The sequence below is a fragment of the Syngnathus typhle genome, linkage group LG2 (genome assembly GCF_033458585.1).
Source record: "Syngnathus typhle isolate RoL2023-S1 ecotype Sweden linkage group LG2, RoL_Styp_1.0, whole genome shotgun sequence".
In the NCBI taxonomy this organism is placed as follows: domain Eukaryota; kingdom Metazoa; phylum Chordata; class Actinopteri; order Syngnathiformes; family Syngnathidae; genus Syngnathus; species Syngnathus typhle.
Genome location: NC_083739.1, coordinates 10,066,983 through 10,092,892, shown reverse-complemented (window position 1 = coordinate 10,092,892; position 25,910 = coordinate 10,066,983). Strand labels below are relative to the sequence as shown.

The 25,910-nt window shown below is 43.0% G+C and overlaps 2 protein-coding genes and 1 long non-coding RNA gene across 4 annotated transcripts; 2 read left to right on the top strand and 1 right to left on the bottom strand.

Annotated features, from left to right (window-relative positions):
- The first annotated feature begins 4,989 nt into the window (after window positions 1–4,989).
- Window positions 4,990–10,086, top strand: ccm2l (CCM2 like scaffold protein). Of its 2 annotated transcripts, none has more exons than XM_061273089.1 (11): window positions 4,990–5,208; window positions 5,662–5,829; window positions 6,210–6,293; window positions 6,498–6,681; window positions 6,770–7,347; window positions 7,457–7,586; window positions 8,151–8,214; window positions 8,292–8,448; window positions 8,637–8,775; window positions 9,110–9,257; window positions 9,405–10,086. In XM_061273089.1, the coding sequence occupies exons 1-11, from the start codon at window positions 5,179–5,181 to the stop codon at window positions 9,538–9,540; spliced, it is 1,818 nt and encodes a 605-aa protein (XP_061129073.1). In that variant the 5' UTR covers window positions 4,990–5,178; the 3' UTR covers window positions 9,541–10,086. The 2 variants fall into 2 exon arrangements, with proteins under 2 accessions (XP_061129073.1, XP_061129074.1); XM_061273090.1 differs by having other exon boundaries at window positions 4,993–5,208; window positions 9,408–10,086.
- Window positions 10,087–10,229: 143 nt separating this feature from the next.
- On the top strand, window positions 10,230–23,213 carry cables2b (Cdk5 and Abl enzyme substrate 2b). Its single transcript, XM_061273091.1, has 10 exons — window positions 10,230–12,142; window positions 16,806–16,901; window positions 18,343–18,420; window positions 18,503–18,608; window positions 18,682–18,850; window positions 19,157–19,254; window positions 19,790–19,896; window positions 20,007–20,126; window positions 20,313–20,397; window positions 20,779–23,213. The coding sequence occupies exons 1-10, from the start codon at window positions 11,580–11,582 to the stop codon at window positions 20,920–20,922; spliced, it is 1,566 nt and encodes a 521-aa protein (XP_061129075.1). The 5' UTR covers window positions 10,230–11,579; the 3' UTR covers window positions 20,923–23,213.
- Window positions 17,441–20,889, bottom strand: LOC133150520 (uncharacterized). Its single transcript, XR_009713785.1, has 2 exons — window positions 20,754–20,889; window positions 17,441–19,822 (listed from the first exon to the last, which is right to left on the bottom strand). It is a non-coding gene; the product is annotated as an uncharacterized LOC133150520 (long non-coding RNA).
- Window positions 23,214–25,910: the final 2,697 nt, after the last annotated feature.

The following is a 25,910-nucleotide window of genomic DNA, read 5'->3' as shown; positions in this document are numbered from 1 at the left end:
TGAGCGACTCAAGTCACATTGCACGGCGGGACACCAGAGGCAATTATGCAGGCTCTTACTTTGTTTCCACTTCAGTAGGCAAGAGGAACACATTTACATCATGTAAGCACAGCTATCACATATGATGACTCAAGTGAAGTTTCCATTTGACTTGTACGAACAGCTACATATGGATTTAGGCTTCAGCGGGCTAACCTATTAAAAGCACCATTGAATTTCAGATGGATGTCTCAGCGTTGGCAAGGACGAGCAAGAGCGTCGCTTCGGCGGACTTAACGGCCGTGCCTTAGCTTACACGTGTGAAATGAGAAAATATCTTATCGCTCAATAAAATGTGCAATTGGACATGCAATTGGTGTACCTTATCCAAACGGAGTGGTCCGTCTTTCCCAGGCATCCTGTGTTCTTTGTGAGTTTGTTTGCAAGCCATTGTTTTTGACGGCTTTTTCCACTTGCGCCTTCAATGTGAAACATTTTAAAGCAAGCACGCCATTCCTCTTATTTGGAAAAGCTATGCCAGCAAGAGTGCTAAGTAATACTTTTAACAAGTGTGTGTATATATCAGTTGAAATTTGTATCCCTGTTCACCAAATATGGCCCACGTTTCTTGTGATGAAATATGTTTCTTATCCAAAACCCGTCAATAGATCTAATATCTGAAAGAGTTGAAAAGTTCAATTGTGATCAAGGGGCACGCTCTACATTTTGCCAACTTTGTCTGTTATGTGCAATTGTTTCATATCACCTGCTTGTTTGCTTTGTTCCTGCAATGTACAAAAATAAAAGGCCGACTGAAAATACTGGAAATGAGATTTGCACGTAGGTCGATCCTTTTCTGGAAGAGGGCCAGAGTTTGAGGTGAGCGAGAGGTGACTTCTTGCTCAAGATGGATGAAAATATTAGATGTGCCAACATTTTGCCAAGTGTGTGTGTGTGGGGGGGCGGGGCGGGGGTTAAAGACCCTCTCTCCCCATCCATTCAAGTTAATTTGCTTCATTTTAAGAGACAGCAAGTTGAAGCTACTAAATAATGAATACCTCACCATGTCTTAAGTGGTGTCTGACAAAGTGCTTTCCACGTGCCACACGCAATACATGTTCATGTCATGTATGTGGATAAGTAGCCTCAAAGTAAGGCACGGCATAATTGGAGGACCCACTTAGAAGGGAACTACTATACTTCTATTGTGCACGTATTAATATGAGCCATATTCTGTGCAACTCAGTGGAAAAAAATACAGACGGGAAGTAAAGAATACGTTTGAATTTTGCGCCGTCTTATGCTTTTGGAATGTCGCACATTGTGGAGGTCGTAAACATCAAACCCCTGCAGCAGATGCCATGACCACACTGGATGCTTATTAAACAGTCAGCTGGCTTCTCTCTGTTCATTCAGTCCTGCTCATGATACTGGAATGGAAGCAAAGGCCTCTTTATTGGGCTCATCCACAGCTGCAGGTGTGAGAGAAAAAATGGGGAGCATTATTATTTTGTCATGCATGCAAGTTTTGGCCTGTATGTAGTCATACAGAGAGTTAGTTGTGAGGAGGCCGGTTCTACTGTGCAAACACACACGCCTCTATCTAATCTAGTTACAAAATCCTTTTTTTTTTCAATGAAACGTTGGATCCCCACTTGTGAGTCGTTTGTGTGGAGCTTTAAGCTTCTTTGGTGCTTATTTGGTGCTTAATGTTAGAGTTAAAAAGATTTGTATAATATCCAAGAGAGCGCTATAAGCTTCTAGATGATTGAATTTTTTTGCAGGAAGAAATAACAAGCATACAGCACAAGCATCCAATGAACAGAATACGTCTTTGAGCTTCTTTTTGATACATTTGTTCGTCATTCACAATTCGTTTGTCCCATCTTCACACAAATTCCCATCTAGCGTGGTCATCCGCTGATTTCAACACTCATTACTATTCACCCATCCATAAACATTTGCAATAATCCGATCATGTCATTTGTCAGGAAAACGTGAAAAAAATGTACAGCAATCATATTTTCCAACACACCCTAATCAAAGATGTGTACAAGGAAATCCCTGGAGCTCACCAGATCGAAAAAATATGTGTGTTAAACGTGAGCACTTGACTCCAAAACGGGCATCAACAGCTGACACACAGGCTCCTCAAAATGTTTTACAGTCAGTCTATCTTGCTTTTGCTGTCCTAATGGCGCCCTTTCCAAAGGTCACTGCACTATAATGGCTGTCGGTTGTGCTAATTGCCTGGCAAAGCTAACCGGACGGTATGTGGATCTTCCTCAATGTCAACGCGAGCACAAAAGATGTTCCTCCAAAAGCATGATGTATCGCTCAGCTCATTTTTTGCATTGCCAGGATAAAATTATTTAGTGAGACACGAGTTGACACAGGGTTGGTGTGATTCTGGCACGGCTAAGCCCCAGGTTATTCAACTGGGAAATAAATAATTTCCCAGAAAATACATTTGCCCCAAATAATAATAATAATTGCATAAGACTTATACAGCGCATTATCTACATCATACGTTGCCCAAAACATTTTAAAAAGCCGGATATTCATTTATTTGAAAATGTGTAAGGCATTGCTGCCAGGATTTTTTATTTATTTATTCATTTATTTATTTCAGCTGCAAATGGCTGACCTCGTCTTATATTGATGGCATTGTGGAATCTGAGAAGGCTATTGCACACGTTGCACCATCCATCCATCCATCCATCCATCCATCCATCCATCCATCCATCCATCCATCCATCCATCCATCCATCCATCGGCAGTATAACGGGTGGCCCTCAGGGTCAAATGTTTGACCCCCCCCCGGACACTCAATGAGTTTAGAAGCATCACGGGCCACCACCTTTTCCCCTGTCCCTCGCTGATGTCAAATACATTGCCCCCTGACAAACAGTCCATGTACAGCTAAGTTGCACTTGTATCCCTGACAACCAGGCTTGACAATGGGTCAGAGTTCACTCGATTGTTGTGCCGTCGTCAGCACCCATGGGAGTCAACAGCAGACACTTGATCCATTCAGAATGGGTTGATATTTGTCATTGTGCCGAGCCTGACATGAAGAAGAAAAATTATGAATTACGTACATATTTGTTAGAATGGCATATCGCTGGGGTCAGCTCAAATCTTGAAAACCAGCACATTTCAAAAAGACCATGTTTGTTGAGTCTTCAACATTACGTCGTCATTTTGACTACTTTAGATTGGTCACGAATTTGAAGGGGGAAAAAAAGAACATAACCATATGGGGACTGATTTCAGACTGAATTTTTCTGGATGCTATCCACTGTCTTAAACATGTGCAAAAATGCTAAAAGCAGTTCATCTGCTTTGTCCAATATTTCGTGGCGTCCATTACAAATCATCCAGGTTGACCTCTCCCACTTGAAAGGCTTGTGTATCAGAAAAGAGGTCAGAGGTGTGAGAGTCATTCAATGCTAGGATTTCTCCCCATTCCCCCAAAACCCACACACATGCATACACATCACATTCTCATTGGTCATTGCTTCCATTGTCCCCACTTCAGTCGGACATTTTGAACCCTGTTGGCTCCACCTTTGTCCACCAAATAGAGGCAGCGGTACGTGACCCTGCTGGCCTAATTACACTTGCCGACTTGGCCCAGAACTCCAAAACATCCAGGCAAGGTCCTTATAGCTTTGTCATGCATGTCAACACGCACACGTCATTTTGTCTAAACACTGGAATCAGAAGCTATTTTTTATATTGCAGTGTTTCAGATCTCGGGACTTCCATGATGTCAACATGTTTTGGATGTTCTGCGAAAAAAACACTACCTGACCTACAAACACATTGACCTCTCCAGGTTCCCATCGAAGTTTCCACCGGAAAACAAGTCGTTCACAAAAGAACAACCACTGACGATTATTTACGCCCAGACATTGTTTGTCGTCCTGTGGGCGAGCGCGGGGAGAAAACGAGGCTTTCCACACAAACCGTGACAAAGAGGTCTGATCCATAAACAACACAACATTTGTTCCCAGCGGACCGACAGCAAAGTGGAGAGAACAACAGTCGGGCAAATGTGACCTCATCATGTCGCCCATGTACCCGATAGTGCCCCCACCTCACACACACACACACACACACACACACACACACACACACACACACACACACACACACATAAAAGAGCGGCTGGCTTGACTTCGTTGAAAGGAGAAGCAGCTTGTTAATGACAGTGCAGTAATGATGACACAATTGTGGAGATTAACACGCCATGCCAACTCTATACAGTGTAGAAAAAAAAAACATGCCTCACCACCTTAACTAAATCAATTTCAACTCAACTCATAAAAACAGCAGTAGGGCAAACATTTATGTTCTTTCATCATTTGCTTGCAGAATCCTGCAGCATTTATTTTCGTGTTTGTAATGCAAAGCAGTTTAGTTGCACGTCAAAATTGTATTAGGGGACAGCGGCATCTGTCGGCTGTTTGGATGACTGCAGGAGCGTGCCCGTCTTTAGAAATGGCTTAGATTTGGCGGGGCATTTAAATGATTGAGCGTTGATTTTAATGACAAAAATACATTTGATGAACAATATTTAAAAGAAAAAAAACACCTTGAAACTCAAAGGTGAATAAAAAGGATGAATATTTTCAAAAGTTTGCCTCCATCCATGTTTATTGTGTGTCTGTGTGTGTCTTTGCACGTGCGTGTGTCTGTGTGCGTGTGTCTGTGTGTGTGTGTGTCTGTCAGTGTGCGTCTGCGTGTGCATGTGTGCGTGCGTCTGCGTGTGTGTGTGTATGTGTGCGTGGGTTTGTGTGTGTGCACGTGTGTGTGTGTCTGCGTGTGCACGTGTGTATGTGTGTGTTGTTTAGTGATAATGGGGTCTTATCAGCCTCTGGTGGAGTTTCCTTCTGGACAGGAAGTGGCCTTCCTTTGCTTCCTGTCGTCCCCTCCTGCGTGTGTGTGTGTGTGTGTGTGTGTGTGTGTGTGTGTGTGTGTGTGTGTGTGTGTGTGTGTGTGTGTGTGTGTGTGTGTGTGTGTATGTATGTGTGCGTGTGTGTGTCCTAACAATATGATGACAAAACAATCAGTGTAGAGGCGAAGAACAAGAATTTGGAGAGGTCGAGGTAACGATGTAAAGAAAATGAGAACCAATTTGAGCAAGAACAAATTTATCAAACTGGATTAGAAAAGTTTGACGGCTGACCAAAAATGGATTATGAACCCAAGAAATCTAAAAAGGTAATTTCCTATTTTTTTACAATTCCCTACATTTGCTTCAGGAGGAGCCTTGTCATGCAACATGATCATTTGGAAATAATCTCATACGGACAAACAGACAAACAAAAAAAGTGCCAATGATTGGTTGCGGCATATTTTGGTACCTTCACTTCCTGCCACATACTAGAAATGTGGTCAAAAGTGATCTGTTTCAATTTCATTCCATGCTGGCTAGTAAAGTTCTGTGAAAAAACTATTCTGAAAAGAAAATGTTGCTTTAAAATTTAAAGCAACATTTTTATTTCATAATTTAAAGTTTAAATCATTGCTAGAGTACTTGTGAGTTAATTGTCGCAAATGAAAACTTATTTGGATCCATTTTGAATTTCTTAACTGTCCCAGACTTCTTTTAGTAAATCCTTCATTTACATTCCCCCCCCCCCCAATATTTGTTCATGTGGTGTCCCTGCCAAGGGTTTGGTGTCCCCCATTAAGCGTCTAGTGTGGTTCAAAGCCAGTCGCAGGCCGTCAGAGCGCTGCAGCGTTTACCGGCGTCCCCTACACACCGTCCCCCTCTACCCTCCGGATTTCCTCATCCACCCTGAGAGACTCATCTTCGACTATGTGGAGAAGGAGGTCAAGGTAGGATTTGCACAATTACAGCACAGACGACAGTTTTGCCCAACCCGCATTCATTGCCTGCCACTTTATGTTGAGTGCATTGATACATTATTTGTAGCAAATAATTTTCAGGCAACTTATATACAATTGGACTCAGTTGTTGTCTTTTAATTTATTTGATCTTTATTTCATTTTTAAAATGACATTTTCTCTTTTATATTTCCATGTTTGTATGAGTAGCTTTGTGGTTTTATTATTTTCAGTGACTATTTTTATTGTCAAACATTTTACACGTTTGTTTGGAAAGTTGCCGTACGATCTGAATGTCCCGTGGCGCAGTGCTTGGGAATTAATGTAGAATATATCACACAACGTTCTGATCACATGACCTTTCCCATCAGTTCCTGGGTCACCTGACCTGGGTGTCGGTCTCGCTCAACCCATCCAGTCGAGATGAACTGCTGCAACTGCTGGACACAGCCAGGGTTGGTAGTTTAACTCATCATTGCCATTGTTAGCCTCAAGCTTGGCTCAATACGGAATACATTCAGCTCCAGTAAAGACAGCACAGGCTAAAGTGTGTATATAATATTAATAATGAATGCTGAAATATGAGAATTCTACATAAGGAAATAATTTATTAGCGACAAGTGGTGACATCGTAGTGACGGAATTGTGCTGTTGAGCAGCAGCTGAGGGTTCTGCCATCCAAGACCAGTGTGGAGCAGGACTGCATCTTGAGTCTGTCCGCTCGCTGTCTCCTGCTGACATGGCGAGACAACGAGAAGCTCCTGATGAGGATTCCCACGCACGAGATTGCCGCCGCGTCTTACCTGAGAGATGATGCGCTGCACTTGCTGGTCCTCAAGACAGGTGACAACTGATTTGACTACCCCGTGTAAACATAGCGTAAGAACAGTTTTAGACTTTTGAAGAGGTGTTTTGGATACTTGTGGTTCAGGGCTAAACGTGGACACCGTGGTCTCCGGCGACAACAGCCTGGACCGAAAGAAGCCGGCGAGCATTGACAGTCGACGTCAAACCGTGAGCTGCAACGCCGACCCGCGACCTTCCGGTGGTACGATGGAGCGGCGCCACACCATTTGCGGAGTGGACTGGAGGCCGTCATTGTCCAGGAGCAGCCACGACAAGAACCAGAACGTCGAGCGAGGAGGAGGAGGAAGCAGCAGCGGCGGGAGTTTAGAAAGGAAACAAGCAGGTGGAAGCTGGGAGAGGAGGCAACCTACGCGTAAAACTGGCGGCAGCTGGGAGAGTCGTCGGCCGAGGCCGGCGAGCGGTGTGGCGCCTGGAGGGGGAGGGAGCTGGGAGAGGCGGCACGGAGGAGGAGGTGGAAGCTGGGAGCGGGGAGGAGGAGGAGGAGGGGGCGCAGGAAGCTGGGAGCGGCGGCAGGCCTGCACGGGGAGCTGGGAGAGGGGCAAGAGCTACGGGAGCTGGGAGAGGAGGAACCACAACCCTCTGGAGCCCACCCCGTGCCCTGATGCCTACTGCAATCTTGTCATCTTGGCCGTAGACAACCGGGTGGGTTGTTTCTCGCACCAGTTGTTCGTACTTACATTTTATCTATCCATCCATCCAATTTTAATCAGGCAGCACCACATGAGGACTTTTTGATGTGTGTGTCTTTTAGGATGCCGCGGAGGAGTACTGTTCGCTGATCTGCCAGATGTTCCAGATCATTTATGGCCATCAGACTATTGAGTGCGTGGACAGAGCAGGATTTCACCACACCATGCCGGACCGCTACTGGCTGCAGAGAAGTGAGTGGAGTCATTTAACGCTGGATTAAGTTGCATGATTTCGGAGGATGTTTCATCATGTGACATCCATGCAAAATAAAGCAATTAAACAACATAACATTTCCTAACAATTGTAAGTCAAAATTGATTACTAATAATATTGAACAATAGATTTGTTCATTAAAGAACAAAAACACAAACGACGAGTTCATAAGTACTCATTCCCCCCAAGCCAATCCACTAAAGATCTAACAAAATCCATAAATATCGCCAAAATGTTCAAATGAGTCTGCTTGTCTCCAGAAAATTGCATTAACAATTATTGCTGAGCCTCTCTATTTTTGTTGAACTCTTTTATTCATGCCATCGGCTCTTCATTTTCAAGCATGCATGCATGAAATCAGCTTGTTTTAGTCATGACTGTGCTGAAGAACATTTCATCCAACTATTTTTAAATTCCCTATTATGAGCCAAGCTTCAATTTAACAAATCCCTGCAATGAACTTCTGTTGACTCCCATTGAAACTTTCCAAATTGAAGATTTTTTTTTGCAGTAATAGGCTCATTTGTAACTTTTTGTGACAGGTGACAGCTGCCTGACGGACGCATCGTACAGTTATGATCCAGAGTTCAGCTGCTGCAGCTCATAGTCAGTCTCAAGCCTCTTCGGGTTTTCTTCATCCCCCGACCATTCAAGATACCCTCACTTTCTTTGCTTTCTTTTAGTGACGGATCCCAGGATGCGTTTGAGCTCTACTACAGTGAGACGTATAGCGAGAGTTCATCGCTTTCGCTTCAGGACTCCCATCGCGGTCTGGCTTTGGCCAACGACGCGGGAGAAAGCAATCCCACCCTAGCGCTCATGCAGGAGTACATGATCACGGTGAAAAACTGTTTTGTATCCTCAGGAAACCATGCAAATCATGAAACTTCATTTCGTGTGAAAATATAACATTCAAAAAATATTACCCATTGAATAAAAACAACTAGCAAAAATTCAAAGAAGAATTGATTTTCAAAATTCACCGTGATATATCTTTACTGATTAATTGTGTGTGTGCGTGTGTGTAGCTGAGGAACAAGCTGAGTCCTGTGGAGCTGCAACACTTTGCAACCTTTTTGCGAGAATACAGGCTGGGCTCGGACATTGGACACTTCTGCTCCGAGCTGCTGCAGCTGTATGGAGACAACCGCAAGTTTCTGCTAATGGGTGAGAAGCCGATGATAACCATAAGTATGGTGAAGCTACTTGGCGTAACCGAGAGCAGGTGCTATTTTAGCGTTTGATATGGCAGCAGAGGGCCCGCCAGGAGTTTGTTTGGTGATGCCACCTCAACATGCATGTATAAATCCTAATTTGAAGCCCTAGTTGAAAACCCTGCAACCTTAATCCAAGTTTAGAACCCTATTTTTTCTATTTCTGGGGTGCCGTGGATGTGTCAAGTGAATCCCTGGGACCACCACGCTCTGCACTCCACTTCCAGATTGAGAAACTGCCCAATGACAAAAGAGCCACCTTTCAACAAAACTTATTTGACTTGCAGGCATGCGGCCGTTTATCCCGGATAAGGACGTGGGTGTCTTCGAGAGTTTCCTGGAAAGTATTGGAATCCGCGAAGGTGGAATTTTGACCGACAGCTTTGGACGCATCAAGCGCAGTATGAGCAACACGTCGGCCACTGCCATGAGAGGGTATGAGGGGCGGGGCAGGGGGCGGGCTCATACATCTGAGTTGAATGCAAAAACCTGTGATGAGCCAATCAAATATTTCGTATTTTCTCTTAGTCTGTTAATGAAGAAGAAAAAAAATGCTGTTAATAAAGTTGCTTCTTTTCCCAGCAGGTACGACAACTGCTCTCTGACGTCGGGGTCTCAAGAGTTCAACCGCCGCATCAGTGACATCACACACGACATCCAAGCCCTTGGCTTTGGGGAAGCACATGCTGATATTGAAGAGGAGGATTACTACCTGTGATCCAAGTAGATTAATATGTATATTTTTTTAAATTTAGGTTCATGTTTCAATTTTTAAAAATATAACATAAACATTAAATATTTTACAATGTGAGACCAGGTAGGGATAGCGGTAGTGTTTTAAATCCCGCTTTCTTTAGTCTTATATTCGTCTTTCAGTGGCAGCGCAAAATAAGGGAATAAAATATCTAAAACAATATCTAAGACAAGGCTTGTGATAAAAGTAAATGAATAAATGTTTTTTTAGTTAACACTCCACGGTGAGCCGCCACAAAGCAGAGCACGCTTCACGACCTTCCCATGGTGCATTGCTTCCCCACCGCCAGGCGTGTGACCTCTGTCAGTTTCACTGAGCATCCAGCCAGAGTTGTGATGTAATAGGCTCGTTTCTTTGCTCGTACGGTCAAAGGAATATCGGGGGGTGCTCATTGCACTTGTGCTCGTGTGACAGCAGAGTGATGAAATGAGAGCAGTGGATTAGAGCTCTGTTATTGATCTTTGTAATCTGTACCTGTGTGCTGGTATTAAACGCACCATGAGCCCATGACGCAGAATTGCCCGCAGTACTTATGCATAATATGGTTTCCATTGGTCAGGCGCCGCACTACAGCAGATCCGTCTTTCCGTCTTGGGACAGCCTCTCTAGCAAAAGATTGCTTTTTAAACTTCCCTCTTTGATAAAGTCACTTGTCAGAACGAGCTCAGGCTTGTCCTTGTATCATCCCGCAGTTATGCGTTCATAGCGGCAGAGGCGGGCCGGGATTTTGCCGTGATGTACTCAACCATTCAATTTTTACATTTTATTTTTTGTATTGGTTTTCATTTTCACCCTTTTTTCTTAATTTAGTTTGGGTTTTGGCAGTTTTGGTCCTCCATAACGTGTGGTGAAAAGGTCAAAGGGTCAGGCCAAGACCACTGGGTGCTGATGACCCCACAATAGAAGCAGAAGTTGACATAACATTGTACAACTACAAATTTAATACCCAGAAGATTTCAATTGATGTCAGCTTTGGATTTAAACCAGCTGTCAGCTCATGAGAGCTGGAAGGTCACTGGGAGTTCATTTGTTGTCTTTCAGATGTGGGTGTCCAAAGGGCACGCGTGTGCCCAAACGCTCGTCCTGCTGGGATACAGCGAGGCGCGACCTCCCTCCGGTTATATTTAGCAGCCTGACAGGCACAGTGGTGTCAGTGCGGGGATCAGAGCGAGCAAATCCTCTGTGGTTTCGTAACAGCGACGTGCTGACAGCCAATCAAAGGTGCTGTTGCTGTCGGGCAGGGCCGGGGTGATAATACTAATGCCTCAGCATCCTGTCACCACAAACAAACGTGATTCAGATGATCAGGATCATTATCAGGCTCCCGCAGAGCTTGCTAATGAGCTGATCATCTAGGATAGTGGCCCTCGAGGACTGGAGTTTGGCACCTGTGGTTTCGAGGTGATTATTCTTTTTCTGCCACCCAAAAGAAGCCAGGTGCCAACTGCTAACAAGAAGAAAATGACACCAACAAGATAGCCATCAATCATACACATGATTTCTTCTGAATGTTGGAGAATTTGAAAATGTTGAAAATGTGCAGGATTTCATATCAAGAATTAAAGGATTGCATATTTATTACGGTTAGGTGTTAAATTGTGAGAAATCAGTGTCTTTACGTGAATCGTTTGTTACTCATAAGCAACTTCTTCATTGGAGCAAAGGTGACTCATTTCAAAACTGAGAGCCCTTTGCATGAGTCACTTTCCAAGAAGTGTTTCTCATTTGGAACAAGTTTCAACCTCTTTGCTTGAAGTCCAGTCAATTGACATTGTCATGTTGTTCTTATTGTTGTTGTTGTTGTTGTTGTTGTTGTTGTTGTTGTTGTTGTTGTTTTTGACAGCGTCATCTGCTCCCGGAAGTGTGCGTGCGGCAACGTCATGACGCAGCCAGTTTTGATCCAATAGGAGCGTGGGAAGGCTTAAGCCGTCTCGAGCCGGGTAAAAGGGATTTGACAGTTGAGAGTAAGATTCCCAATTGGACTCTGCGCTGGGACGCGCAGCATGGCGGCGGCCGCCTGCGGCCACCTCGGGGCCGTCACTAAAAGCCAAACTCGGGAGCAGATCCGGAGGAACCGCGAGAATTCAAACCGGAGACGAGCCGCTCTTTTGTTCCTCTCCAACATCTCGCTGGACGGCCGCCCGGTGCATAGTGGCTCAGCCGAGCGGGGAGGGACGCAGGGGCACCAGGATGCCGTCCCGGAGCAGAGCGAGCTCGCGTTCACCGCGCTCCTGGAGCCGCAAAGCGATGTCGGGACGTGCTCGGTGAATTTGTTGGCTTCCGTCAGCTGCGAGGACGTGAAAGCGACGACGGCGACGCCGCGGACGGGCGCAGGGCTCTTGGCCGTGCCGCCCATCCTCGTCCTGCCTTCCGACGCGGGGGGTGCGGAGCTGCTGCTCGGCCGTCGCAGGGACTCGGCGCCCTTGGCGGCCGATGGCCACCTCCTCTCCCCGTCACCGTCGGCATCCAACAACAGCCTGCTGCCTTCACCAGCGACACCGCGCAAGTCTTCCACGCTGCTGTCGGTGCAAAGCTGCAACTCGCTGTCCTCCGACTTGAGGCAAAGGTGAGTTCAAAAGACGAACAGAACTTTGTCTTCTTTGTTTGTTTGTTTGTTTGTTTGCTCTTCCGGAAAATCTCACCGTCGTTCGCTAGACCAGGGGCGTATCTACATCACCTGGGGCACCATGAAAGGGGGGAACCCCCTCAAAAACAAAAATTTGTATAATGGATAACTGATTATCTTTTATTAAATAAACGCCCTGTGTTAAATGAACAACAAATAACTACCATAACTAAACTTTGCATATATGTATAAATAACTTAAAAACAATAAAGATAAATGTTTAAAATTGAGAATGATAAAAGCATAATAAAGTTTTAAAATAAGAAATATAAAACAAGTATTCAATAATTGTTGTCACCTGAATGATTTATTTCGTTGTCCTTAAAATTTTTAATTAATGGACAATATGCACATGCTGTACATTAAATAATAAAATGGGCAAATTTCACCCTCAATTTGACAACTGACACTAGCGGATAAAGTATAGAAAAAAAATAAAACAAAGTTGACAAAATTATACATAGCTATTTACAAATTATTTTACTGAGAAGTCTGGAGATTAGCGACTGTAAAAAGTATGGAATTCTGAACTCAAATGTTTAAGAGGCCTACTTCCAGCGGGCAGAAATTGACTGATAAACTCTCTGTACTGGCTGATTTAATCAAGAATAGGAAGGAACTATTTGTCTTGTGCTGTCCTTTTTGGAGTGATCGCGTTTTAGTGATACAAAGTGAGCAAAGCAAGCACGCTTTTAAAAACAAGAGAGAGACTGAAGTAAGGGAAACTTTTGCACTACTTGTCCAAGCTGCCATTTGTCACCGTTGTGCCTGGCGCCTCATATCAGTTATTCCCCAATTGTGAGCGCATGATTTTCTTATCTTATCTTGGAGAAGTTTTGCTTTGGAACAATGATGCTAACAATTGGAGAGAATCTGGAAACAGTGGGCCACTTGCGATGGCATGGATTGGCGGTCGCTTGGCGATTGTGAAGGCTGTTGATGCATGACGCTGAATTGTGAACTGGTGTCTGCAGAGAGGAAGTGGGGGAGGGGATTGATAAAACCACAGGCAACATCAAGTCACACAAATGCAAAATGTTTTTTTGAGGTGGGGGGTGGCGTACATAGACGCAAACAGAACAAGAGATTTGCTCGTCAAGATAAACTGAGTGAAAGCGTTTACCGTAAAAGGAAGTTTGCACGTGCTGGCCCACTTTTGTAGTTAGTCATCGTACTGGCAGCATTTCAAGCCTGCGGCAATAAACACCGCTTAACCTATTTGTATGTGACAAAAAGCTGTGAATATGAGCCTTACATAACAACTCATCAGTCCAAACAAAACACCAGCTGCCATTTGTTCTCCTTACATTGATAACTTAATGACTTTTGGTGACTCGCTTGCAGATGACTTGCTCTGAAAAGTAACTTGGGTAATTTATTAGTAGATTTTGAAAGTAACTAAATTGGGATTATATTAGTAATAGTACATTCAGTTGATACTGACAACCTTACTTGGCATAAAGATGTCAGCCATTTTGCCACTTAATTGGGAATGTAGTTTTAAAAGTGACATTTAAAGGGGAAGTCAACCCCCCAAAATTGTTTACAATAATATGTTTGTTGTTAACATGAACTGCGACTGATACGACGTCAACACCACCCACCTAATTCATCTTGAACTCATACACGACCTCCAATATTCACTTTTATGGGGCTGTTAAGAATTCCAAAGTAATGAAAACAGAATGACAAGAGGGGTGGAGCAGAGAGATGGGGTTCACATGCAATAATGGACACCTCCAATATTCACTTTGATGGGGATGGTAAGAATTCCAATATAATGAAAACAGAATGACATGAGGGGTGGAGCAGATAGACGGGGTTCGCATGCAATAATGGTCACGCACACGCAAATAGCATACACGTAACAATGAGAAATAAAATGGAGCAGTAGAATTAAGCTGACATCATTTTCTGGTGTGTCAAACATGCATATGTTTCCAGTAAACAGTTGAACTCCCCTCCGCACCCTTTAATACACACACGCGTGTGCGCACACACACACGTTTTGTCATAACATTATTTTCCAAGTACTATAATGTGCTGTATTTCCTTCAAAATAGGCAGACAGAAAAAAAAATACAAAACACATCTCTGAACTCATCCCACTTAACAACAAACAGAAATTTGCCAAATAATGGGGAATTCATCTTAAAGTGCCTTCCAGTGGGATTTATTATTATCCCATTGAAAATGTTTGTAGGCAGAAAATATATATCAACAGTTTTCTGCTATGTACAATGTGAATTTAAAAAAAAAAAAAAAAAATTATATAATAAAGGAAACTAAATTATTGCCGTATTTTTAAAAAAACTCTTGCCCCAGGTCCCTGGGATTAAGCTGTAAAAAATTGCTCCTCTATTAGAAAGTAGTTCCTCAAATTAAGTCAATGACAAGTAAAATTGCACCTTAAAGAAATAAATATTTCGAGCCGTGCGCATGTAAGCAATATGCCTACACATTTATTGAAGTTACCCAGTGAATGTAGATGCAAATGCATCATAATGTATGTGAGGATGCGAGAGATACAGCAGCTGGCCGGCTGAGTGATTATCACGCAGACCCTCCCGCCCCTGCAAGTGTACGTATGTTGCTCAAAGCACAAGACGTTTAATCTCCAACTGGTGCTTGACCGACCGCTTAATACGAGTTACAGATTGACTTTAAGGGGATTTGAGTATCTCCCTCACTCCCCTGCTTAAAATACAAACCCTTGACGAACAGTGAAGACAGAGCAGGACATTTCTGCAGATGTTCATGTGTCAATTCAATGACGAGCCCGAGAAAACATTTAGCAGGTACTAGAAAGGGATATTTTTAAAACCCTCAGAATGTCAATGTCTTAAGAGTAAATAGTTATGATGGATAAACAAATAATGGCCTATTGCTTCCCCTGGGTGTCATGGTAAAACTGCCATTCTCTACTATTGCTCAACCTTTGTGGGTGGGACAATGGCTGGTTTGCGTGAGCCAAGACTTCTTCTCTTAAAACAGCCCAACTTAGTGCTAAAGAGCATGCTATAATTCTTTTTCCTAAGAGTATTTTGACAAAAGCAAAATACATAGAACACCCGGAAACTATTTGACATTGTTTGGACATCTAAGCTGTGCTAAGAGACATTGACAGTGGCCCGACCGAGAAGGCCGAGAAAGTGACAAATATTCCAAAGGAAAAAAAGTTGACAAAAATCAGAGACGAGACAAAGTTCTTTTTTTAGACGATGCTTTTCAAACAGTGCATTACTGCCACTATATTTGGAAGATAAAAGGCCACCAGCTGTAATTAGAATGGCTCCTTCGGGACTGGTCACCGGCTTCCATGTTGTCAAACAATCGACAATGGCATCATCTCAAACAGCGGCTTGAGAGTTTTCTAATTTATGATCCAATTTCACTTAATTGGACCTTTCATCATCTCTCCCTCTTTCATCATTAAACCATACCAAATGAACAATAATAACCACTCAGTAGTGATCCGAGATTCGACCATGCCACCAGCATCAAAGCGCCAAAGAGTCAGCAAAAGCTTGGGGATATTTGTGTGCGCTTAGTTTCTGATGTAAACAACAATTGTCGTCCTCAGCAGCAGTCGAGAAATTTTTCCATTCCCACAAAACTTTCCACAACATCCTGGAGAAAAGAAACCGCTGGGTTCTCATGGGAGAAGGTCACTGCGGGTCACGCCGATTAGAATGCGGCTGCCGATGGGATCTGCCGCTTGGATGCCGGGATAGATTTAGATGGAGGCTACCACACATACTAGATCAGCTTGGCAATTTTCTGATTCTTGTTTATGTCGATAGATAGATTGATTGAGCTTAGTTGTGTTTATATGTCTTCATTCGGCTGTCATTCCCACACAAATGGAACATTCCTGAACATCCTCCAGAATGTCGTGGAATGATGATTGCTGTGGAAATGTGAAGGCTGAGAAAAAGTCCAAAAATCTGACCGCCCATTCACAATGACCTCAAAGTCGATGTAACCCATCAAATATGTTGTGCTTTTATTTTGAAAGTTACGGATTATTATTAGTCCAGCTATCGGCCAGACCTTTGGTTTCATCTGCTGGCTTGGAAATGGCATATTATCCGTGACGAGCCTCGTCGAAATGGATAAAACTCAAGTATACTTTTGAAGTGGCCGATTGTTTTGAAGGAGCGCCGATGGGGGAATACACACGGCGTGCAATTTGAGCCAGCGCAGGTACTGCTGTGCGTCTGCTGTGCTGACGTCACAGCAGTTGCGTAACTGCTGTGATGTCATCGAGCCGATCTCCTTGGCCTGATTTTTATGCGGAGTTGCTTTAATCCGCGAGGTCAATGCAGCCATACAGCTGAGGTTAGATGCGGAAAACACTTAGACAAGGACCGAACGACTCCAATGCTTATCGCTTTCTTCCCAGTATCAATTTGCAAGAAGAAGAATGGAAGACATGAGAAAAGGTCAAAAGACGTCAAAATCCAAAAATGAGCCCATCTAAAATGTGCTGAGTCGTGAAATACCAGAAAGCACACGTGCAGTGCATGCAGCCATTTTGTTTGCGTGTCAAGTGTCATTTTTGTTACATTGTGAGGTCTTGATTGATGTCTTAATGCTTCAGGACCCGAAATCTCTCTGGCGGTTCTCCCAGGCCGCGACACACCAAGAAGATCCACTTCATCAAAAACATGAAGCAGTACGACACGAGGGGCAGCAGGTGAGACAAAAACAGTGGCACCCATGTAGGCGTGTCTGGGCAAAATGTTGCCGTGTTAGCGGGGATAAAACCATAAACATAATATGAGCCACACAATTGCATTGAGCTGAACTTGAGGACATCCCGGGTCCGTTTTAAAGCAGCGCTGTGACAAGTGCATGACTTTGCACGACTTTGTTTTTTAATGCAATAAACACTTGAGGCCAAGCTTAAGTCAGCCAAAAATCCTTGCCAATGTCAAGTTAGTGCATGCTGCTAAAATGCTCGCAGCTAATGTTAGCGCCTCTCCTACCATGGACGTGCTGATATTTTGAACTTAGATCACTGTTTGCTGCCTGCGGTTTTCAGAGCATTTCAACGGATTTTTCAAGTCCTACAGAATATTGTTTTCTGTAACAATACAAGCACCAAATCTACCATGAGAAAGAATAGAAAAAAAATGGATCAAACCTCTCTCTTGTAATTTTTAGCAATCTGGAGTACAACATCAACTGGCTTCAACAAAAAACAGCAGTTTCTCACAAAAAAACAGTCACGGGCTTGTTTTTTTTCTTTATTATACGACCACCATCTCGGTCATTCATCCAAGATTGCCGTACGTTTTCCGAATCACATCACACACACACACACACACATGGCATACTCTGCTAATACTAGTCATATACATGCTTATTTGAGTGTAAAAAAACAGTGTAAAAAAAATAGTTTTCTCCCTTAATCAGTCATGCGTGTTCAAAAAAAGATGCAATTTTCATCAGGCAGTGGCAATCACAAAATCTGCAGAGCAAGACAGGTTTATTCTCTTGTATAGAAATTTTTGGAGATGACTCATTCCCGTCTAGACAAGAAATAGACATAAAATGTATTGTAATTGCCATATTAATACTGCATTATTGTTTGAATCAGCTTGTCACTTTCCGCGCCATTGCTTTGTCTCCTCCTTCAGTGTAATCGTTCCTCTATTCTTCCTTGCAGACGGAACAAATCTGACCTCTGAGTCCGGGGAACAAGAATGAGTCGTTCTGTAATAATAGACTCACGGCTGATTGTTCCAAAATAGATCTTGCCACCAGCGGCGCAGCTGTTTGTAGATTACCAGTCACAATATCATCGTGCAGAAGAGATCATGCCCAATACCCGCTTAGTCGAGCAAATGTACAAGAATGCAGAGAACTTGTGTCTTGCTGGAGCCGCAAGTGAAATAAGACATCTAGTGGAGTTAGGCGCTAAAATGTACTGCTCCTGTCACAGTTCGGGTCATTTCCCGTCGTCAAATCCCCACAGACTTGACTTTCCCATGCATCATGAGAACCAAATGCTCTTTTGCTTGCTTGCCAGCCAAACGCTTGTTCACGACAGTCGCACAAAAGCGAGTCCTGTGAATGTTCACAACTGTGAAGGGGGAAAGACGAATTGCCGACGTGTGTTTTGTCGCCTTCAGGATCGTCTTGATCTGCGCTAAAAGATCCCTGTGCGCGGCCTTCTCGATCCTGCCGTACGGAGAAAGCTTTTACCTCAGGTACACGCGCGTGTTGATGGCACATTTGAAAGGAAGGACCGGAAAGAAGAACGCTGCTCTCTCGTCAAATTTCTGTCTCTAGTGAGCCCATGCTGAACCATCCCCGGAGGAGACACTCGTCCGGGAATATTTCCACTTCCTTGGAGATGATGGGACTGGAGGGTTTCCACTTGGAGACGTACGGCAGGGTACGTCAACACACACCCGTGTCACGAGAATCCATTCCCACGTGACCCGACCTTTCCTTTGCCTCTGGTCCAGTCGGTGTCGTACGCCCAGTTCCTGTACCCCACCAACGCCCTGGCGAGTCAGAAGCCGTCGTCCACCAGCGACCTCACGCTGCAAATCCCCGTTTCCAGGAGCTCTCACAGCATGCCCGGCAGGCGTTTACCCCCGAGTAGGCTCAACAGCGTCGTGGGACTAGACCTTGGTAGAACACACAAACAGTACTCATCTTCATTTTCTGTGTACAGAGCAAACGTCCATAATTAGAGGGAAGCATCTTTTATAATTCTGCCATCATGCAATTTGATTTGTTAGGGTCACCCATCAATAGTCAAGAAGTAAGCCCATCAAAATGTTGCTTTATTTGAGAGGGAAAAAAAAAGCTTTACGTATTGTTCTGTCCGCCACGTTGAGCACTCGATCCAAACTGATATGATATCTGCTCTTAGGCCAAGACAAGATAAACGAGGAGTGGGCTAGATTTTAAAATGTCATCTCTCCTATTCTGCAGGACTGGAGGACATGACAGACTACGACCCAAACATCCTCAATGACCCCCAGTGGCCTTGCGGGAAACACAAGCGGGTGCTGATCTTCGCCTCTTACATGGTGAGAACATTCTTCAATGCGGAAGAAGCATGTTGAACCACCGGGAGAGATCTTGCATCTTTTCTGTCTTTGCCAACACCGACCCCACGAGACCTTTGCCTATTTTTGCAGCATTCATCAAAGTAGCTTTTTGCATTTGGCCACCACGAGCAACAGTCAATCTACCATCCATTTCTGCTCTGCAGTGATCCCGAGTACCCCAACAGAATATGGTGACCAAAAAAAATTCAAGAAGCACCAAATAGCCACATGCCTTGATGTCAGCTTAATTGGTGGCCTGATAGGCAGCAGCTTAGTGGAATCTATTCCAAAGAGATGCAGACACACACACACACGCACACATGCAATGCTGTTTAATCCATCCCGGGGGATTTTCACTCCAGAGGCTAAACTATAATTCCACTCACGAACGTGTGCGCGAACACGCCGTCATTAGGTTTCACGTTTAGCAGCTGGCTTTTGACATCCTCGGAGCGTTCCATTGGCCGTGAAGTGTCGCGTGATCATTTTCTTTCCATTCCTTCTCTCGTCCCAGACCACCGTCATCGAGTACGTGAAGCCTTCCGACCTGAAGAAAGACATGAACGAGACATTCAAGGAGAAGTTTCCTCACATCAAACTCACCCTGAGTAAGATTCGCAGGTACGTGGAAGCGTAAACACCTTCTCGGAATGCCCGAGCGGAAAGGCGTCTCACGAGGCGGTCGCGCTCGCGGCGAATCACGAGTGACCTTTTGCTCGTCTGCGTCTCAGTCTGAAGCAAGAGATGCAATTGGTCGGCGAGGATTGCGGCCTGCAGCCCTCCACCATCGCAATGGCCTTCGTCTACTTTGAAAAGTTGGTACTGCAGGGGCGACTCAACAAACAGAACAGGTAGGCCTACTTTTGGCTACAAAGGTAGACAGAAGGAGCAGTCATTGACGGCTGGATTATTTCCAAAATGGCTCCCATTAGTGTTGCTATGTTATCATTGCAGTCAGGCTGATATTATTGGTATTATTCTCTTTCAAATGAGGTCTTCAATTAAAACGTCCCTGTTTATTTGGCTTTATTCTACAGGAAGTTGGTGTCCGCTGCGTGCATCCTATTGGCTGCCAAGATCAGCAGTGATCTAAGAAAACCGGAGGTTAAACATCTCATCGATGTAAGAGGCCTGCGCTCACACACCCACACCAATTTACAACAGTGATGATAAAAATAAGACACAAATATTATTACAGTATTGTCATACCTTGAACATCAAGTGCCACACAGGTTTTTCCCAGTTAGAAGGAATCAGATGCTGTTTTTTCTTTTTGGAGGGTTTGTTTTGCGATGTCAGCAAAAAATTGACTTAATTCTGAGTTTCTGACACGCTGCCGCTAGGTGGCAGCATCTGGCCATCTTTTCATGCTGGTTTCTTTGTGGTGAATTTGAGTGTTTGTGTGTGCAGGTTATTATAAATAGTGAAGAAAATTATGTTTGGTGAAAGTTTTGGTAAAAAAAAAAGAAGTTCCAAACCTTCTATATGTTATGTTTTGAGCAGAAGCTTGAGGAGCGCTTCAGGATCGGCAGGCGGGAGCTGATAAGCTTTGAGTTCACCATCCTGGTGGCCCTGGAGATGGCACTCTACCTTCCGGAAAGTAAAGTCATGCCTCACTATAGGCGGCTGGTCCAGCAGCAGATGTAGCTTGGTCTTCGAAGACCCTTCCTTCTTCCCTGATTTGCACAGCTTGAGGGAAACCGCCCTATTTGGCCCTCAACAAGTTGTCTTTCTGAAATGGATCAGGGGTGGCATTCTGGATTGCTCGGTCCATCTCGAATTGCGTGTGGGAATCCTAACCGGGCCTTTGGAAAATCTGCCAAAAGAAGAAATGCCATGAAATCTCTTGCGGCATTTTCTCTTGTGTAACGCAATAAAAAGAAAAAAAGACTGATTTCTCGCAAATCCCTCCAAGCAAAATTTGCATATGAGGGCAGGCTACTCGTTCCCAGAGTTGGCAGTGGATTTGAATCTGAAAAAGAGACCGAGCAAACTGTGGAAACTGTCGGCTTTCAAATGACCCCGAGGACTCCACACCTCAGCTGTGAAACTTGAGATGAAATCTCTTCAACAGTGCAGTTGCCTCTATTCATCTTTTTTGTGGAAGACTGAGACCTGGAGGTCTGATGATCACATGATCTCCGTGAGCACATGAGTCGACAAAGCCGAACTACCGGTCTTGGTGTGACGCCCATAAATGGCGCCTGCGGCCCAACCCGAAGCAGCAAGACAAAACCGGTTGTCCACCAAAGATTCCAGACGATTCCTGCAAAATGGTCAGCCCATCCAATTGTGACTCTCAAAGCAATCTAATGTTTGATGTCATTTGCTCAAGGTCTTCCTCCTATCTGCAAGTCCTCCCTCGTCACCTCTTTGGTCACATTTGCCTCCCTTTCGCAAGCCCTCCTTCCAGTTTTCTCCATATTTTAATCTGCATTTATGCCCTGAACTGCTTCCTCGGTTTGGTCCGTACAAACAAAAAACGCCCATTACACTGAACAAAAATTGTATTTCCTCCAGTGATTCCACAAAGTAAAATCATCTGGATCCAGATAAAAAGAATAAGTACATGTATTTAAAAAATGTCTGGACCCAGATGATTTTAATTTGTGCAACCACGAGAAAATAAAATTCCCTACTAAAATTCAACAAAAACTATTTTTAGGCTATAGCAGAAAGATCCAACTGCATTTCCATCATTTATTTTGTCAAGTGGTTGCACAAAAATTTCTGTAACTGTATAATCAACGTAAAAATTGGATCCAGATCCTTTCATTTCGTGCAACCAGTTGATGAACTAAAATTGAATAAATTCATCAACTATTTTTCTCAAAGGGAAAAATAGACTGATATTTTTTTACCTATGATAAATACGGTGTGTCTATTTTTTGTATTGTGATATGTCGCTCAAGTCGATTATTTATTCACTGATTGACATTTGCGGCATCGGGAAGTAGAGCGACTTTCAGATCTCGTGCAACTTTGTGTTCTTTGCATTACAGACTTGATTCTATGCAGCCTTCCCATTCAGCTTGCGTTTTTTCTTTTTCTTTACTTGTCTTCCTTTTATTTATGACATTTTTTTTTACATTTCAGTTAACTGTTTGTGTTTTCAGATGTCAGCTGAGTCCGCAGCGGTCTCGTTTCATTTCAAATGCATGATGTAAAATACTTGGATCTAGTGCTTAGGTTGATTGATTGTCTCATACCAGTGAGTTGAACTCTTCTTGACATTCCACAATCCGTATCGTTCCACAAATTCCTTTTTTAATACCAACATACAAAAAATGATAACTGAAATTGTTGACTTTCTCATCATAATCGTTTTTATCGTTTGACTTTCTGCTTATCCAGCAGGGGTTGCTACCTGGCGTGATTTTTTTGGCACAGATTTTACCCTCGAGCCACTCAATCCATCTATATGTATGTTTTTGTTACATGACGTCATCATGTACACATTTAGTGACTTGTAGCTCCCGACCACCGACTGTTTCCTATTTAGTTTAGAGAATAGAGCAGTGATTAGGTATTTTTGCTAGATGAATGCCAAGAAAACTGCCAATGTATATTAAATATTTATTTTCTTAAAAGAACTGTGAGCTGATTTTGATTTGACTATTCTTTTGTAAGTATGGTAGGTTAAACTGTATAATGGTTTGAAGGAAATGTTCCGTTATCCATCCATTCGCGAAAAGAACTGAATTCTGTATTGTACTTTCTAATTTTATAGACTTTTTAAAATTGTCAAACTAGGCTCAATATTGTGAATGCTTGATTGTGTATGATTGTGTATCCATTTCTGGCCCCAAGGCATTTGAAATGAGGAATATCCGAAAAGTCTCTCTGAAACGGCTCCCGATTGCAGTGCCCCAAATGTGCCACTAGACAGCAGCAAATATTACACAACATGAATCAATAAAAGTTGATTATAAAGGCGATCATGTGGACTTTGGATCCACCCTATCAGAGCTTTGATTTCACAATATATTTGATATTATTGTTGTAGCGTAGTGTACCGCTGTGCGACACTATCCCTTCTTACACCGGAAAAAAAAAATGTGTGTTGAATTCACTCAATAATAAATCCAGATACATTTACATATATCATCTACTTTAAAAATAATGGATCTGGATCGACAGGATTATTTTGTGTAACCACTTGACAAATAAAAATTCAACCAAGACTTTTTTTTTTTCAGTGTAATCTTAGGCACAGGGAAACGACCACAACATTAAATAACACTAATTGAAGACCTGTGTGATGGCATCAATCAAAAATGGACATGATCACTCTCGTAAAGGCCGATTTAATTGTGTCAGAGTTCTCACTATAAGGCTGCATGACTGTGTATGTGTCAAAGAAGCTTCCAGTGATTGGACCTACACTGGGGTCACTTATTTATTTTCTTTGCTTACTCTTTTTTCTAGTTGGATGAAAACTACTGAAGGAAAAAGAAACATGCAGTTATGCAATCACTGTTCCCAATAAGGATACACAATGACCACAGCATTCCTACTTTTTTCCTATCACATGCTTTCCATCTATGTGATGTTGAGAGTGGAGGAAAAAAAGAATTCTCTGTCTTCGGCACACGTTAACTGGGTCATGAGCACAAACCCTCCTCGGATCAAGCACATTGAGCTCTTGTCAGCCGATAAAGGGGCGGATCTTGTCAATCAACTAGAATGCTGTAAAGATTGTTGCACTTCTCCAGAAAAATTGAAGTGAAAACTAAAAGGGAAATAAGACAAATAGCATCATTGTTTTAAGAGCTTGGAACCTGTTTTCTTTCTGCAAGTCCCCAAACACACGAGGCCCTCCCTCAAGTCCTGCCCAAAACTGTCGAGTGAATTTCCTCCAATTGCAGCTGAGGTGGAGCTGAAAAATGCTGTGACTCAGTTCTAAAAAAAGCAATTGGTTCTGTGTACAAATAATGACAAGTATTTCTACATGCGAGTTACACTCAGTTACACTTTAGTTTTAGTTTTTTTTTTAATTAGTTTTTTTGAGTGTGTTCATTAATTTTTTATTACTTTGTATTATTATAAATGTTTTTGTGTAGAATTTTTATTACTTTTACGATTTGTTTTTGAAATAAATACTTTAATTGTGTAAGATAGTATTGTGGAGTAAACTACAAACGGTAAATACTCAAATACATTTAAAACAAACCCCGAAAGCTCCTGCATGATATTGGCCATTTAGTTTTAGTGAAGTTTCATAAACATAAACTGTAGTTTCAGTTAGTTTCCGTTGAAGAAGTAAAACCTGATGATTTCCTGCGGACTTGGCAAAAGTCCTCACTTAGTGTATTTAAGTACAAATACAGACACTTGTGTAAAATGAAGCCCAGTTTTCAAACTGCTAGAAAAATTTAAATGGTAATCCCCGCCCCTCCCGGTTTTTAGCAAATGGGGATTGATTTGGATGTTGGATAGTTTCAGCAAAGCAACTGGTGTCTGTCTCAAGCGTCTCTCACTCCTATTCTTGTCTTGAACGTTTCAGCACCTGAAAGTGGAGCACTCAAGAACTCGCTTGGCCAACATCACACAAAGCTACTGCCAAATCTGCTATTCTCATGAAGACCTCCAGATTAAATCTAGATGTTTGAATAGTTGCTTTATGATCACATGCTTGCAGAGTCAAACATCTACTTTGAGAGCAGAAAAAAATGCTTTCAATATATCACTCCATAATTTTTTTTATATACAGTATATATATATATATATACCGTTGCATGATTATGAGAGGCTTTACTGGGGCATGGTATGTAAACATCTGTTTTCGCGCCGTCTCTGTTAGTGGATTGCGCAAGAAGACGTGAGAAAAGATTGTCACACGTTGCATGTGACACACAAAAAAAAGGTCCTCATGAAGTAGGCCTGGGTCGGGAAAGTATGGCACTTTGACCAAAAAACACACAAAATAATTCAAACCACATAGGCTCAAAAGCATAAAATTTTAAACTTTTCTTTTTATTTTTGGACAGAGAGACGAGTTAAGTGGGACAAAGGCAAGCGGGTCCTTGAAGCTGACGAGGAGGAAGGACAGGGAGGAACAACACGCTGACCGAGATAAGGCGATCGATACTATTCGTCCAAACACTTGTCAACTATGACCTAAAAAAAAGATTGAAACTAAACCCTTGAGGTCATGAATTGTTATTGTTAATTTAGTAATTTAGTTATTTGTCGGTTGCAGTTAGAGTAAACATACTCATCATCTTCAAACATTGTGAATGTTTTTTCTGCTTTGTCAATTCCAAATGTTAACTGTTTTGTTTTATTTCTTGGAGCTTGCTTGGCAGCAGGGATGGGGATTCCATTCTCCTGGCTGCACACATACAGCATTTTAACCTCGTACGTTCTGATTATTGCTCAGGAAGTCTATGAAAAGAATGTAGTAAAAGGTTAGAATGCAACAATGTGTTTATTTTGAAGCAGCTTGACATTTGGCTTTAGTGAAGACTCTAAACACTCCGCAGGTGAGTGAGTGTGGTCACAATGAGAATCATCACAAAATATAAAAGAAGCTAATTGAGGTTTACCAACATGGCCACCACCTCAAATATTTGGCCGACGTGCTCACCACTCGGACATGTTGCCATTTCAGGAGTCATTAAGGGTACAGCTTA

What these genes read in the sequence shown, in the direction of transcription:
- ccm2l (XM_061273089.1), top strand. Translation starts at nt 5,179, where the DNA reads ATGGATTATGAACCCAAGAAATCTAAAAAG. An exon ending in TGCAGGAGTACATGATCACG is followed by an intron (nt 8,449 to 8,636) that starts GTGAAAAACTGT and finishes GCGTGTGTGTAG; the next exon opens with CTGAGGAACAAGCTGAGTCC. An exon ending in CCGCAAGTTTCTGCTAATGG is followed by an intron (nt 8,776 to 9,109) that starts GTGAGAAGCCGA and finishes TTTGACTTGCAG; the next exon opens with GCATGCGGCCGTTTATCCCG.
- cables2b (XM_061273091.1), top strand. Translation starts at nt 11,580, where the DNA reads ATGGCGGCGGCCGCCTGCGGCCACCTCGGGGCCGTCACTAAAAGCCAA. An exon ending in CGTCGTGGGACTAGACCTTG is followed by an intron (nt 18,851 to 19,156) that starts GTAGAACACACA and finishes CCTATTCTGCAG; the next exon opens with GACTGGAGGACATGACAGAC. An exon ending in ACCCTGAGTAAGATTCGCAG is followed by an intron (nt 19,897 to 20,006) that starts GTACGTGGAAGC and finishes TCTGCGTCTCAG; the next exon opens with TCTGAAGCAAGAGATGCAAT.